This window comes from Aythya fuligula, chromosome 22, assembly GCF_009819795.1.
Source record: "Aythya fuligula isolate bAytFul2 chromosome 22, bAytFul2.pri, whole genome shotgun sequence".
Taxonomy (NCBI): Eukaryota; Metazoa; Chordata; class Aves; order Anseriformes; family Anatidae; genus Aythya; species Aythya fuligula.
Genome location: NC_045580.1, coordinates 3,035,511 through 3,050,018, shown reverse-complemented (window position 1 = coordinate 3,050,018; position 14,508 = coordinate 3,035,511). Strand labels below are relative to the sequence as shown.

General features: G+C 64.0%; 1 protein-coding gene across 4 annotated transcripts in view; it reads left to right on the top strand.

Annotated features, from left to right (window-relative positions):
- The first annotated feature begins 709 nt into the window (after positions 1 to 709).
- The window catches only part of IGSF9B (immunoglobulin superfamily member 9B), a 41,116-nt gene continuing 27,317 nt past the window's right edge, over positions 710 to 14,508 (top strand). For all 4 annotated transcript variants that reach the window (XM_032202054.1, XM_032202053.1, XM_032202055.1 and 1 more), the window contains exons 1-6: positions 710 to 820; positions 8,190 to 8,387; positions 9,012 to 9,158; positions 11,398 to 11,549; positions 12,751 to 12,868; positions 14,265 to 14,406. In XM_032202054.1, coding sequence (XP_032057945.1) covers positions 757 to 820; positions 8,190 to 8,387; positions 9,012 to 9,158; positions 11,398 to 11,549; positions 12,751 to 12,868; positions 14,265 to 14,406 — 821 coding nt within the window. In that variant the 5' untranslated portion in view covers positions 710 to 756. The remainder of the gene's footprint in view (positions 821 to 8,189; positions 8,388 to 9,011; positions 9,159 to 11,397; positions 11,550 to 12,750; positions 12,869 to 14,264; positions 14,407 to 14,508) is intronic.

Genomic DNA, 14,508 nt, shown 5'->3' with positions numbered 1-14,508 from the left:
ATATCTGGGGAGGGAGGGGACAGGAAGGGACAAATTTGGGGACAAGAGGGGACACATCTGGGGCCAGGAGGGGACACATTTGGGGACCGGGGAGGACATCAGGGGACACATTTGGCGACGGAGGACACATCTGGACACATAGGGGACACATCTGGGGACGGAGAGGACACCTTGAGGGCCAGGAGGGGACACACCTGGGTACAGAGGGGACAAATTTGGACCGGGGGGGGGGGGGGCCAGCAGGGGACACATTCGGGCACGGAGGGGACGCAGGGGACACAGCGGGCGGCAGCAGCCCGGTCCCCGCAGCGCACCGCCCGGGCACTGCGCACCAGACTGCGGCGCACGGAGAAAGGGGAGGGGAGGGGGGGGACGGGGACCCGCGGGGCGCGCGCGCGCGCGCACCAGCCAACCCACCTTGAACCGGGGGGGCCCCCCCGGATTTTTTTGGCCGACCAATCGCCTCCCACTCCGCCGGGGGGCCGGGCCAATGGCGGGCCGGCGGGGGCGGCACCGAGCGGCTAAAGGGGCCGGGGTTAGGCTGCGCCCCCCGCGCCGGGCGGCGGAGGCAGGTGCGGCACCGGCACCGGCACCGGCGGGATGGGAGCAGCGGCGGCGGCCGGTGGCCGGCCCTGAGCCGCCCCCTCCGGCCCCACCGGCCCCGGGGAGCCCTGTCCCGGCCCGGCCAAGCCCGCCCCGCCCCGGCCGGGCCGCCCGGCGGGCGGAAGATGCGGCGCACCGGGGGCCGGTAGTACTATGATTTGGTATGTGGCCGCTTTGGTTGCAAGTGTGCTCGGCGCCCGCGGGGTGCCCGTGCAAGGTGAGTGTGCGGGGGGGGGCCCGGAGGGGTGGCGGGGGGGTCCTTGGCATGCACCGGTTGGGAGCGGGGAGATTGCGCCCGGGGGTTTGCGCCCGAGGGTTGCGCAAGGATTGCGCCGGGGTTTTGCGCCCCGGTTGCGCCCGGAGCTCGCACCGTGCTCCGCGGCTTGCGGCGGGGTTTTGCGGCCGGGTTTTGCAGCGGGGGGGCCGTGGGGAGCACGCCCCGGCGGTGCGGGGCTTGCGGCTGGTTGCGGCTCGGGATGGGGCCGGTTTTCCTCGGTGCTGGTGCATGGCGAGCGCTGGGCGCGGTGCGGGTCTCGGTGGTTTTTATTCCCCCCCTCCTTTGGGAAAAAATCATAAAGGAAGGGGTTGTGTGCTGTCAGGGCTTTGCGCCGGGCGCATCTCCTGAAGGCGCTGCTCGTTTTTGCTGTGACCTCCCAGAGGGCAGCGGCTGCGAGTCGGGAAGTTTAGGAGACAGCAGCCTGCAACAGCGCCGAGCTGCGCTGGGCTCGGGCTCCGGGCGCTGGGATGCTGCAAATGCTGCGTGTGTGTGTCTGCGTCTGCTCCCCGGGCTCGGAAATTCGCTTTGGAAGAAGTTAATCGGGGCGAGTCCTCGCTGGGGACACGGCTGGCTGGGTGCAGGGACAGGCAGGGTGTCCCCAGGGGGTGCGTGTCCCCCGGGGGTCTCTTGCTCCCCGTTTTTTCCTTCCAGCCTCCTTGGGGAGCAGGACGGAGCTCGCCTTTCTCTGCAGGGCTGTGCAAGGGGAGGCTGGGAGAGCGAGGAGAAATGCAGAGGGGATTCAGTGCCTGCCCTCTCTGCTTCCCCTGCAGTACCCTGGCGAGGTCAGCGCTTCCTTCTGCAGCCTTTGGGGGTGATTTTTGCCCCCCCCCCCCCTCCCCACGTCCCTGCCATCCTTCCTCCTCCCCTCCCAGGGTGGCTGCAGCACCACGCAGGGGAAAGCGAGGCACAGGGTTGTCCAAGGTCAGGAAGGAGACAGCAGCAGGGGATCACCCTGCTTTTCCTGCTCTGCCTTCCCTCCTGTCAGCCTCCAGCCCCCAGCCATCCCTGCAGGTAGCAGGTGAGCTGCGAGCTGCCTCCTCTCTCCTGCTGCTGCTGCAGCACCAGCTCCAAGCCCTGCCGGCCTCCCAAAACCCCTGGGCGCACCGCAGCCCACCCGTGGGGCTCCCCAACCGCGGGTTTATGCGGGATGGGGGTCGGGCTGGGGCTGCCCTAATGGGGTTGGGGGCTCCCCGGCAGGGTGGGCTGCAGGGGCGCGCGTACGGCGAGGCGTGTACGTGATGAATGAGTGTGCCGTGAGTAATGCGTGGGTGGGCGCAGCGGGAGAGGGGGCGCTGCGGGCCAGCGCGTCCCCCGCGGGGACACGGCGCGGAGACATCACCCCCAAGCAGGGGCTGGAGCAGGAGAGCAGGGGTTTTATGGTGGGGGTGGCCCCCCCCCCCCCCCAGTTCTTCCTAAGCACCCTGGTGGGGGTGTAGGGTGCTGGGGAGCCGTGTGTGAGGGTGGGAAGCAGGGACACACGTGGGTGGCTGTCACCCCGCATCGCTCAGCAGCGGCTGGGGATGATGTTTGCAGGGGACGTGGCTGCGGGGAGGGAGCCTGCAGCGTGTGCCGAGCTGCCTGGCTGGTGGCAGCGCCCCGTGGGGCTGCTGGTGTCCTGGTGGCCATGGGTGTCCCCTGGGCACGCTGCGTGGCTCTGCCCCGTGCCGGGCTCTGCTGCGGTGCTGTCCCCGTGGTGTGTCCGTCCTGAGTCACTGCGCCCTGGGCGTGCGGGCAGAGCGAGCCAGAGCTGCGGCGTGCTGTCCTGCCAGGCTGGTGATGCTCTCAGGCTGAGATCTCCCTCTGCACGCTGAACACGGTGCTGGTTTTGACACCCCCAGGCTCTGTTTCAGCCCTCCCTGCCTTGCTGGGAGAGGTGCCCTTCCTCCCTCTGCCTCCTCCTCCTCGCAGAGCTGGGCAGAAGCATGGTGCCTTGCAGCCCTGCTGTCCCCGGGCAGTCCCCTGGCTTGGAGAGGCTCTCCGAGGGCTTTCCAGGCGTTAATCCGCTCAGAGAGCGCACGTTATCCCCTCTTACAGGTTGGGGGAGGAGAGCGGGGACGTGCCCGTGCCAGGGCGCGTCGGGAGTGGGTGTCAGGGGGAGGTTTAGAGGGGGCCCGTCCTCCTGGCGTTCCCGTGGCGCTGTGACACCGGGGCTTTCCTCCCTCTCCCGCCAGTGCGATGTGGCAGAGATGCTCATGGGCACGGCGTGCTGAAGGGTGGCTTGGTTTTGGGCAAGGCTGCCATCGAGGGGACCACCCGGCCCGTGGCAGTGACCTTGGCTCGGAGAGATCCTTGCTTACCCATGGCGGTGCCGCATCCCGCGGGCTGCTGCTGCTCTCCCCGTGCCTCCCTGGCAAGGGGATGGCTTGGCACCGGCGTTGGCCAGCGGGGGCTTGGCCCAGCTCCCTTTTTTATTTTTTTTATCCTTTCCTGGAGGATTTTTTGCTCCTCTTGACCTGTTGGATGGAAGGGCAGGGAGGGGCGCGTGCGCCGTGGCGCTCGGCGGCGGATTCTTGTGGTGATGCTTTTCTGGCTTGGTTGCCTTTCGGCGCGGACGATGCGGCTTCCCCCGTGCTGGGAGGACTCTGCAAGCCTGCGTTCCCCTCCGGAGCTGCTGCAGGACAGGTCAGCGCGTTCACCTCCCTGCTGGAGGGTGGCAGTGAGGCCCTGGAGCTGGGCGAGCAGCCGGCGCGGTCCCTTCCCGCGTGGATGGAGGAGCCTCTCCCCCTTCCCTTCTCTTCCCTGCAGCAGGCGTCTCCCAAGCCCGAGGCCCTCGGTGACCAGCTGGCCTCAGAAAAACAACTCCGTTCCTCCTGCTTCCTGCTGGAGAGGCTGGCATTGGTGGGAGGATTGCCTGAGCCAGGAACAGCGTGATTCAGGAGCTGCTGGCGGGCGGCTCGGCTGTCAGCACGCCGAGTGCTCGCACCAGAGTTAGGAGCCGGAGGATGGTGACAGTGGCGGGGCGGTGGCACCGGGGTGCGGGGCTGCCGTGGGTGTGCGGGCAGCAGATGCAGCAGCAGCTCTCCCCCGGGGCTGTTCTGCTGCAGCAGCTGCTCGGGGAGCTGCTGGTTGTTGCTGGGAGATGGCTCCCGGGAGGTGCCCAGATGCTGGTGTCGAGCACGGGGACACCTCGGCTCTGATTCCTCCTGGTGGGATGGTGCTGGGGCGATGGGGATGGCAGTGGGGTGATGGGGACGGTGCTGTCACCACCAGCAGGTCACCTTGTGTGCTTCATCCCTGCACCCCAATGGGTGGCACAGCATTGGGTGCGCACCCATGGGTGCTGATGGGCACCATCCCACCGGTGTCAGCGCCGTGGGGCAGCACCCAGGTTCGGGATGGCACCGGCTGCTGCGCAGGCTGTCCCTTGTCCCCAGGACGGGGTTCGAGCTCGCCGCCAAGCTGCTGATCCCGCGCCGCCGCCGCCTCTCCCTGCGTGACCTTGAGGCGAGTCGCTTGACCTCCGCACGGCGCAGTCCGTCCATCTGGAAAATCGGGTTTAAAAAGCAGGAATCTGGCTGAGAAAAAAGCAGATGCTGCTTTGAAGTTGGGGGAAGGGGAACAGGCTGTGTGGTGGCTGCCCAGGGACGGGGACAGACGGATGCTCCTGGGGGGCTGTGAGCACCCTTGGGTGCACGGGGGGTGCTGTGCTCGTGGCTTGCAGGGTTGGGCTGGTTCTTGGGGTGGTTTCCAGAGCAGCTCCTCGCAGCTTTCTGCCTTCTGTGTGCATCCCGTGCCCTGCAGAGCTGCATCCCCAGCTGGTGTCCCGGTGCCAGCCCCTCCTGGCCCAGCATCGCTGGCTGCTTCAGGGCTCCTCAGCCTCTGCTTGTCCTTGGGGTGACCCTGCTCTTCCCTGGGATGCTTTCTGCTGGCCCCATCCTTCATGGGATGCGTCCTGCAAGCGCATCCAAACGGATATCCCCCAATTTTACGTCCAAGCCTCGTGCCGCTGTGGCTTTGCCTCCCTCCTTGTGGGACAGGAGGGATTGAAAGCCCGGATCTGAGTGGCCCCAGCCTCGTTGGGAGCCCCGTGATGGCATCGTCTTACGTGATGGCAGCCTTCCCTCTCCCGTTGGGATGTGTTCAACTCCACCTCCACATCTTGTATTCCTGCCTCCTGGCACACTGTGTGCTTTTATTTTTCCTGGATCCGCTCTGATGACGAAGCCTGTTGATTGCTTGTTTTTCTTTACGAAGCACCCCCAGCTCGGTGTGAGCTCCTGCTCCTGGGGGGCACTTGGGGTTCGCATCCCCGCCGTGGCTCTCGCTGCTGACCCCGTTTTGAAGCCCCAGGTTAAGTCTCGAACCCCCCTGAACTTGGCTGGGAAAATCAAGCGCGTTTAAAAATACCCTTTCTGTTTGTGCTCTGTTTCTTCTGGCATCTGCGGGTTGTTTTCAAGCATTTCTCCACAAATGTGAGGGTGAGAATCACTTCTTTTAATGGAAAGCTGCAGTCTCCATTATTTATACGCTTCCAGGAGCTGGGGCGGCGAGGGAAGCCTGAATGTGGTGGGGTCGGGAGCAGCACCTGGGCTGGGTTTGTGGGTTGGGAAGGGGCAGAGCCTGTGTCCCTGACCCATTGGTGACCCAATGGGGTGCCCCATTGCTCCCTGATGGGCACAGGGCTGGGTGCCGTCCCCATTCCCCTCTGGAAGTGGGGACACAGAGACTCAAAGGGGATTCCTGCATGCCCATCCTTGATGTTCAGCCCTGGAGTGGGGAACCCATGTCTGGGACCTTCATTTTGGGTGTAAAAGTGCAAATCTGGAGGCAGCGGAGCTGATTTGGGGGATGCTGGGGGCTTGTTTGCTGTGCTGCCCATCGGCCAGCCTTGGCTGTGTGAGGATGAGCGCAGCCACGCGCCGTCACCCGCCGGCCTGTGCAGGGGACACCGGCGCTGCGAGCTGCCAGCACTGACCTATTTTTCCTCCACGCACGTTCTGGCGCTTGCAATCCCAAGGCCATGGGTGTTCGGTGAGCGCTGGGCCTTTGGGTGAGGCGGGAGCTGCTTGGGGTCACCTTTTGGGGGACCCAGGAGCGAGCGGCTTCCAAGCAGGGGCTCCCCAGGGCCCGTCCCCGTGGTGTCTGGGCGTGTGGCAGTGGTTACCCTCACAGGCAGCATGCTTTGTGTCTCTGCAAGCTCAGCTGTGTGCGCGTCGATGCTCTGCTGGGCTTTTAGGAGTTGAAAACTGTCCTGTCCCTCGGGGCTGCTGGGCTTGGGTAGGAGCAGGGTGCCGGGGATGGAGCTGGGGAGCACAGGGGTTCAGGCTGGCTGCCTCCTGCTGCCTCGGTGAGCGGTTGGTGGGGAGGTTTTGTCCTCTGTCACCGGTGGAAAGCGGGGACACTGTCCCTTGGAAGGTCGTGGATGGTGCCGCGGCACCCGGCGGGGTGCTGGGGACCCGCTGGGCCGAGACAGCCGCCCGTGCCGGGGAGGCAGGGCGAGCGCTGTCCTTGGATGCTCTTGAGCTGCACGTGACAGCTGCCGTCCCCGCTCGGCGCAGGGGGGCTGTGGGCAGCCGGGGGGGGGAATCCCAGTGCTCCCAGTGCCGTCTCAGCTCCTGCTGGGAGGCTGGCTGCATCCCAAGGCTGCACTGGTACCCGTCCCCTCCTGCTGCCGCGGCCGGGCACGTGCGGGTGGGAGCAAGGGCAGGGGAGCTGGGGGTGCTGGCGAGGTCCTGGGGGTGCTGCCGAGGTCCCTGTGGTGCTGTTGGTGCTGGGCTGGATCCTTGCAGCTCTTCACCACCCGGGCAGAGCCGACGCTGTCTCTGCTGACAGGGTGCGAACGCCTGAGCTCATCGGCGATGCAGCGATAACGAGGCCCAGGAGGTGCGAGCGTGCCACCGGGGCGGTGCGAAGGGGGCCACGGTGGCCCCATCCCCACCACCACCCCCTTGCCTGCTCGGGCAGGACCCCGGCGGCAGGGCTGAGCTCCAGCAAGGGCTGAGCTCTAGCAGAGGGCGTGCAATGCAGCAAAGGCTCCTGGCGAGCGGCTTGCGGCGCGATGCCTTCGCCCTCCCCTCCGCCTGCGAGCGGCCCTCCCCGCATCACCCGGTGCTGCAGGGAGCGGGGATGCCTGGCCTGATGCAGGGCCAAGGGCTGCCGTCCTCCACGGGCACCCGCTTTACGGTGCACGGAGGGCTCTGGGTGCAGCCGGCGGAGCTCTCCATCCCGTGGGACACCGGGAGGGATGGCGGCACGGCACAGCACGGCGCGGCCGGTGGTGCGCGCTTGTGCCGGAGCCAAAAATAGCCGGTGATGCTCGGCTCCCGCGGCGGGGAAGCGGTGATGTCACTCGCCGCCAATCACCGGCGGCCCCGAAGAGCAGCACGGAGGAGTGGGAACGTGCTTCCCCGAGCATCCCTCCCCGAGCAGAGCATCCCTCCCCGAGCATCCCCCTGGGAGCGGGCAGTGGCCGGGTGTTGGCGGATGTTTGGGGAAAAAGGGGGTCCCCCCCCTGCCGTGATGCGCCGGAGGAGAGGTGCTCGGCCAGCCCAAACCCCGCATCTGCAGTTTCGGGAATCCCCAGCCTGCAGTGCTGCAGGAAGGGAAGGGGCGTGAGGTGGTGCGTGGAGCTGCTGCGGAGCCCCGTGCCGCATCGGGCTCCCCCCCCAAGCTCCATCATATTGATGTTTTGGGGTTGCAGGGAGCTCTGAAAGCCCAGCCTGTTTTTTTTTTTTCCTCCTCGTGCTGGCTGTGCCGGTGTTTTCTCACTGCTGCTGCTCCCCTCAAAGGCGTGAGCTCTCTTTCTGCAGGGGGTGAAGCCGTGGGAAAGAGGCGAGCGGCGATTTGGGGCCGGGCACCTCCCTGCCCTGGTTCCCCGTCTCCCTTTTTGAAAGCTGTGCTGAGGATGGTGCCGAGCTTTGCTGCTGATGAAAAGAGCAGGATGATAACAGGCTGCAGCCGAGCTGGGAGATGCAGCCAGGGTGGAGCAGAGCCTTGGCTGAAGGCTGAGAGCAGCGAGTTTAATTGCTCCAGCCAGGGGGGGGGAAGCGGGGTGCCAGAATCACAAGTCACAGACGAGTTTCGAGCCTGGGGCTCTTGGTGACACCCAAGGACAGAGACTGGGCCACCTGGAATGGCTTCTGCAGGACGGCCACGTCCCAGGGCATGCCACAGCTGTGGGTGCTTGGCCCTGCTCACCGAGCTCCTGTGGCTTTTGGGGAGGATGGGGGTGTGCAAGTGGGTGCGCTTCTGGTTTTTGGGGTTGGGGAGCCCTTGGGGTTGGAGCTTGGGTTTTCCCAAGGGGTTCCAGTGGTGGGCAGCAGGCTCAGCCCCTACAACAGCCGCAGTTTCTGCCTTCCTCCCCTTGCAGGTGCCCTCGGCTCGAGGGAGGAGCCCGAGTTTGTGACCGCTCGCGCTGGCGAGAGCGTGATCCTGGGATGCGACGTTATCCACCCGCTCACGGGGCAGCCGCCTCCCTATGTGGTGGAGTGGTTCAAGTTCGGCGTCCCCATCCCCATCTTCATCAAGTTCGGGTTCTACCCTCCCCATGTCGACCCGGGGTATGCAGGTGAGGCTGGGGGATGCGGGGCTGGGGGCCGGGGGGCCACGAGGCGAGCGGTGCCGTGCTGCCGAGCGTGCGGCTCTGCTCAATCTGCTCCTCCGTAGGAAACCGCATGCGGGCTCTGCCTCTCATCGCTTTCTTTCCACCCAGTTGGTTTTAATTAAGCAGCAGCACTAGGAAGCCAGCTGGGCTGTGTGGGACGGGAGCAACCGAGGCAGAGAAACCCAGGGTGATGCGTGGTGGCGGCGGTGGCTGCTGCCGCTGCGCCCCAGAGCAGCTGCGAGCCCAGGGGATGCTCGGGGGAGCGGGGCACGGGATCGGACCCCTCTGGGGACATCTCCTCATGGAGGTGGCCAGGAGGAGGTGGCAGGGCTCTGCTGGATGTGCAGAGCCCACGTGGCTGTGCACCGACACGTGTCACCCTCCCTGTGTGGCTGGTGGCACCTCTGGGGGCTGGGGACGGCACGCTGGGGTAGAGCCGTCGCAACGTGCTGCTGCCTTGGGGAGCTCGATTTTGGTGTTTGCAGCGGGTTGAGACATCCCCTGCAAGGATGTGTTTGTGGGGTTAGGGCAGCCGGTGTGGGACATGGGGGTTTTGGGGCTGATGGGTTTTGTTCTCTGCCCCCGCAGGCAGGGCCAGCCTGCACGACAAGGCGTCCCTGCGCATTGAGCAGGTGCGCTCCGAGGACCAGGGCTGGTACGAGTGCAAGGTGCTGATGCTGGACCAGCAGTACGACACCTTCCACAACGGCAGCTGGGTGCACCTCACGGTCAACGGTGAGTCCCGGCCGGCAGCACGGGGTGGGCTCGGGGTTTGTGGGCAGCTCTACATCCAGCCCCTTTTGGCGCTGGTGTCGCTGCTCCGTCCCGGGGATGGCCCCTGGGATAAGATGCTCTGGGATGTTGCGTCCTTGGAGAGCACAATTGTGCTGGGAGCGGGCTGGGGATGAGCTGAGTGAGCAGGGATGGTGATGGATAGGGGATGAGTGTGTTTTGGGGGCCAGGAGGAGGGCAGGAATGCTCTTACATTGGGACTTGGGGGGTAAAATCAGCATCCATCCCTTGCTGACCCCATTCACATGCCCACGGTGCGGGGCCTTGTGTTCTCGCAGCGCTGTGGCCTGTGTTTCACAGTGGTGTGTGAGGATGGTGCAGCTCATTAAGCCGGGCTGCAGGGTGTGATTTCATGTGTGGCTTTCTAGTCCTGATAGGTAACGAGGATGGTAATGAGCCCTCCAGGTTTGGCAAGCCCGACCGCACAGGCTGCCGGGGCCGGGACTTGGCACAGGGTGATGCGGGAGGGCACCCAGCACCCGCAGAGCCACAGATGGTGCAGGGCAGCACTGCCAGGGCACGTGCAGAGCAAAGGCCAGGTCCCTGTCACCGTCACTGCCATGGTTTGGGGCCGTTCCCTAGGATGATGCCTTGTTCAGGGAAGACAGAGGGCTCCGGCGCAGCCGTGCCGGGTGTAGGATCGCTGCAGGGCTGCATGGGGCTGGGGCGGTTTTCCCTTTGATTTCTGACTCACGCTGCACCTCGATAGCATCTGCACCTCCTAAACAAATGAGAAGCCGTCCAGGCCAGCTCCAAGCAGGAACTCCGCTTACAGAAGGGACAAACTTTTATTAGCAATCACGCAGTTTAATTACGCCAAGCTTGTTTAAAGGAAAGACATCAAGAAGCAGGGCTGGGGCTGCATCTCCTCGTAACGAAGAGATCAGAAAATCAAATCTTTGTTTTCTCCGAATCCGGATTTACTCCAATTACTTTTTCATTTTATTAGCGCCGCGCATTAAGCTAATTAGCAATTTGTCGTCTTCCACGTCGGGAGACGTCTTTATTTTTAGCGGCAGCCACGCTTTGAGGCAGGACGCGGCCGTGGGGCGCTGCCGGCTCCTCGCCGCCGCCGTGCCCGACCTTGAGCGATTTATTTAACCTTTGGGGGGGACGCCGGGGCTGTGGCACGGTGCAGAGCTGCCTAATTGAGCCCAATTAGCGGGCAGGAGCTGCGCAAGCAGGGCTCGTGGTGGCGGGGAGCGCGGCAGCTCCGTCCTTGTGCGCTCCCCTGCCATGCGGGGCTGAGCTGCTGGTGAGCTCGGAGAGCCTGGGAAGGGAGGAAGGAGGAGGAGGAGAAAGGGAGAAAAAGGGAAGGAAGGCAGCTGTGATGGCTGGTGGTGATGGCCTCGATGAAAACCCTGCAGAGCTGCTGGCTGGGTTTATATCCTCCTCCCTGCCCAGCCCCAAAGGGCTCCGGGGTGCCTGGGAGCTGCTGGGTGTTGCCTCCAGCATCCCAGGCTGCTCCGAGCATCCTGGCCCTGCACGGAGGGGTCTCAAAATGGGCTTTATTGGGCACCCAGGGGTTTAATAACGAAACAATAACCGTAATCCTCCAGCCACAGGAAACAGCTTTCAGGGGGAGGGCTGTGGCTTTTCCCCCGGCACAATAGGATGCTTAATTTTCTTAGGGGGACAATAAGAAAAAAATCATTTTGGGAGGCACAAAATATCATTCTTTTTTTTTTTTTTTTCCCGAGCAGATTAAATTGCCAACCTGTCTTCCTCGAAAGTGGGCTTTAACAACTGCTGGTAATTAGGGGCGGGCTGTAATCCTGCCAGCCTCTTTAATCAGAAAGGAGCCTTTCGATCTGCACTGCGGTGTTTTCTTGTGTTTTGACAATAGCAAGTTAATGTGTGATGGGAACTGGGGGGGAAAGCCGCACAGGGAGCCACTGGGGAGGAGGGTGCGGAAGGGGCTGGCACCCTGGGGTGCCCTCCAAGGGTTTCTGGCTCTGCCCCTTACCTCTGGGCTGTAGGACACGGTGGGGACAGCCCCTGTGATGCTGCTGTCCCCGCAGCCTGAGCCCTGTTTGCATTTCAGAGCCCCTTTTTGGGGAGATGGGGGCTCAGGGGGTGTCCCCACCTTGCGTGTGGCCACCTCAACTCTGTCACCGTGCCACTGCGAGGGTGACAGCGCGTGGGACCGGGGGGTGTGACGGGGTGTCCCTCTGCCCCCCAGCTCCCCCCACCTTCACGGAGACGCCGCCGCAGTACGTGGAGGCGAAGGAAGGCAGCAGCGTCACCCTGACCTGCATGGCATTCGGGAACCCCAAGCCCATCGTCACCTGGCTGAGGGAGGGAGAGCTGCTGGCTGCCAGCAGCAAGTACCAGGTAGGTGCACGGAGGGGAAACGACCTCTCCCCGCTGCATGAAATGGGGTGGCACCCCATGGACACCCCCACATGTCCCTTAAATCAGGGACGGGGTAGGTGACAAGGTGGTGGTGGCAGCTGTGGTGTGTCTGCAGCCAGCCTTGCTTTCTCAGCACTTCTCCCTGCTTCTTGGCCATAGGAGGGGGGGGTTTCTGGTGGTGGAGCTGCTGGGGGCTCTGCTGGACCCCCTCTGGGTTTTGGGTGGGGGCTGCACCTTGGGAACGAGGGGGAGAAGGGGGACGGTTCGGGCAGGGGGGGCTCTCCCCGCCCCAGGACCTGTTTCCCATCCCAGAGGCTCCCACTCCTCTCCCAGGCAGCGATTCCACCCGAGCCGTAATTGGTAAATCAGGCATTGGAATCAGCGCAGGCACTAATGAGAGTAATTAGGAATCATTTGTTACTAATTGAAATAGAAGGATGAGGCAGAGTGAGCGGCGGGGAGGGAGCCTGCCTGGGAGCGCGGCTCTCTTTTGCTGGGGGGGGGGATGCTGCAGCCTCTGGGGGTGACGCTCCCCAGCCCTTTTTTGCCACGTCCTTGGGGTCCTGATGGAGATTTGGCCACTTGTGGGGCCGTGGGGCAGCGTTGTGGGGCCAGGCTGGGGCTGGTGGCTTGTGTGGGGCCGTGGGTCTCACTGTGCCCATGGGATGTGGCTGCTGTTGTCCATGGGGAGCTGCTTGGCTTCTGTGCCCCCTGCACGTCCCCAGGCCCTGATAGCAACAGGGCTCAGCTTCTCCCCGGGGACACAGAGCAGGTCCTGTGGGATCGGGGCGGGCAGGGATCCTCCCGTGGGGCTCCCTGCTCCTTGCAGAGCAGAGCACGGCTTGCTGTGACGCATTTGGCAGGAGCGGAGCAGTTTGGAGTCTGCTGTGCGTCAGTCACTCCTGCAGGAGACGAATACGTTGCGAGGGTTTTTTTTTTTTTATTATTTTTTTTTTTTCCCCCCTTGGCGTCGAGCAGCAGTGCGTGTGTTGGTTTATTAATATCGAAGTCTTGCAGAGTTGGGGAAGCCCATTTCTCAGCCGGCTCGAGCAGCAGCAGCAGCTCCTCTCCATCTCCACCCTCCCTGCCCTTGAGGAAGCGGGGAGGGAGCGAGCATCCCCGTGCCGGGGGGGTCCCCGTGGGGTCCCCACATGCTCCAAAGTCCCCTCCTGTCCCCCAGGTGAGCGATGGCAGCCTGACGGTGCTCTCGGTCAGTCGGGAGGACAGGGGTGCCTACACCTGCCGAGCCTACAGCATCCAGGGGGAGGCCGTGCACACCACGCGCCTGCTCGTCCAAGGTAGGATCCCTGCGCGGTGCCTGCGGGGTCATCCTCGGTGTCCCCAGGGGCTGGAGGGGGAATCACTGAATGTGCTGTGTCTCTGAGGTTCTGGGAACTGGGAGAGGGTGGATTGCCTTGGTGCATCCTGCTTTGTTGATGGGGAAGGGGCTTGCCTGCATCCAGCTGATCCAAAGACCCCTTCTGGTGCTGGTCCTGGGCTGGCGATAAATCAAAGAATGGAGATGAGCGTTTGGGAGGAGGCAAGGAGGGCTCTGATGGTGCCCTGATGTGCTTGGGACCGTGTGGGTGCGTTAGGGATGATGTTAGGGCTGTGCCACTGCTGAATTATCCCTGGGAGCACCCCAGCCACCTCCCTGTGGCACGGTGGGCACCCTGAGCAGCGGGTGGCGCAGCCCCGGGTTGGTCCCCGGCACGGTTTGGCTGCAGCAGGCTGCCACCCCTGCTGCCCGCAGCCTTCCATTAAAAACGCCATCAATAAATAAACAAGGAAATGAAGCCCAAACCCCAGACGTTTAAATAACATCAGAGCCTGCCAGCTCATCTGATGGCACGGGGAGCAGGATTACGGCCGGTGCCTTCCTGTGGAAGCGGCTGCGCTGGGCACCCGGCCAGCACCGGCACGGCCCCCACGGCGTGTGCCCGCATCCCCTCCATCCCCAGCACGGGTGTGGCAGGAGATTTTGGGGGAAGGACTGGGATGGAGCTGCTAAAGCCAGGGCCAAAATGACTCGCCGGCACCGCGCCCGGTGCCCAGTGCTCTGTGTCCTGTTTGTAGGGCAGAGAAAGCCACGTAATTGGGGCACCCCGGTGGCCGGGCTGTCAGCTTGCTGGAGCAGCTGTGCCGATTAGCAGCCGGGCCCTGATTGCAGCTCGGTTTTGTTTGGAAAGCGGGGAAAGATTGAGCATGTCACAAAGCGCCTCGTCAGATAGCGGTGATACATGGCCGGCCTCCCGCTCCTCGGCGCTCGGCTCCCTCTTTTATTAAATCAACCTTTAATTAGGTCAACAGCTACCGGCAGAGAGAGGAGCTGGAGGTGTCCTGCGCTCTGCTGTGCGCCCAGGCAGCGAGCCGTGCCCCTCACCGCTCATCTGGGCAGCTTGCTCTTTTTTCCTGGGCTCCTGCGGGTGGTGAGATCAAGGAAATGTGCTTGGGATTGAGCGAGATGGGAGCTTGTGTGCCCAGGGAGAGGCAGCGGAGCTCTGAGGGTGCAGGGATGGACCCCAGGAGCACCGTGCCCCTTGGGACAGCCCTGTCGTCCCATGGGATGGGGTTCCCCATGGCTCATTTGGCACGCACGGAGGATGTATTTTCGGGGCTGCTGGCTCCAGCTCGTGTCCCTGTAGGGGTGACGCTTGCTCGTAACCTTCCCATAACCTTGCTCTCCATCCCCAGGCCCACCCTTCATCGTTTCCCCTCCGGAGAACATCACGGTCAACATCTCCCAGGATGCGCTGTTCACCTGCCAGGCCGAGGCGTACCCAGGGAACCTCACCTACCTGTGGTACTGGGAGGAGGAGAACGTCTACTTCAAGAAGTGAGTTTGGGACGGCGCCTTCCCCTCATCCCGTGCCGGGGCTGCCCTCGCTCCCTGCTGCTCCTCCTCCGGTGTTCTCCCCCCTCACCTCTCCTCCCCTGG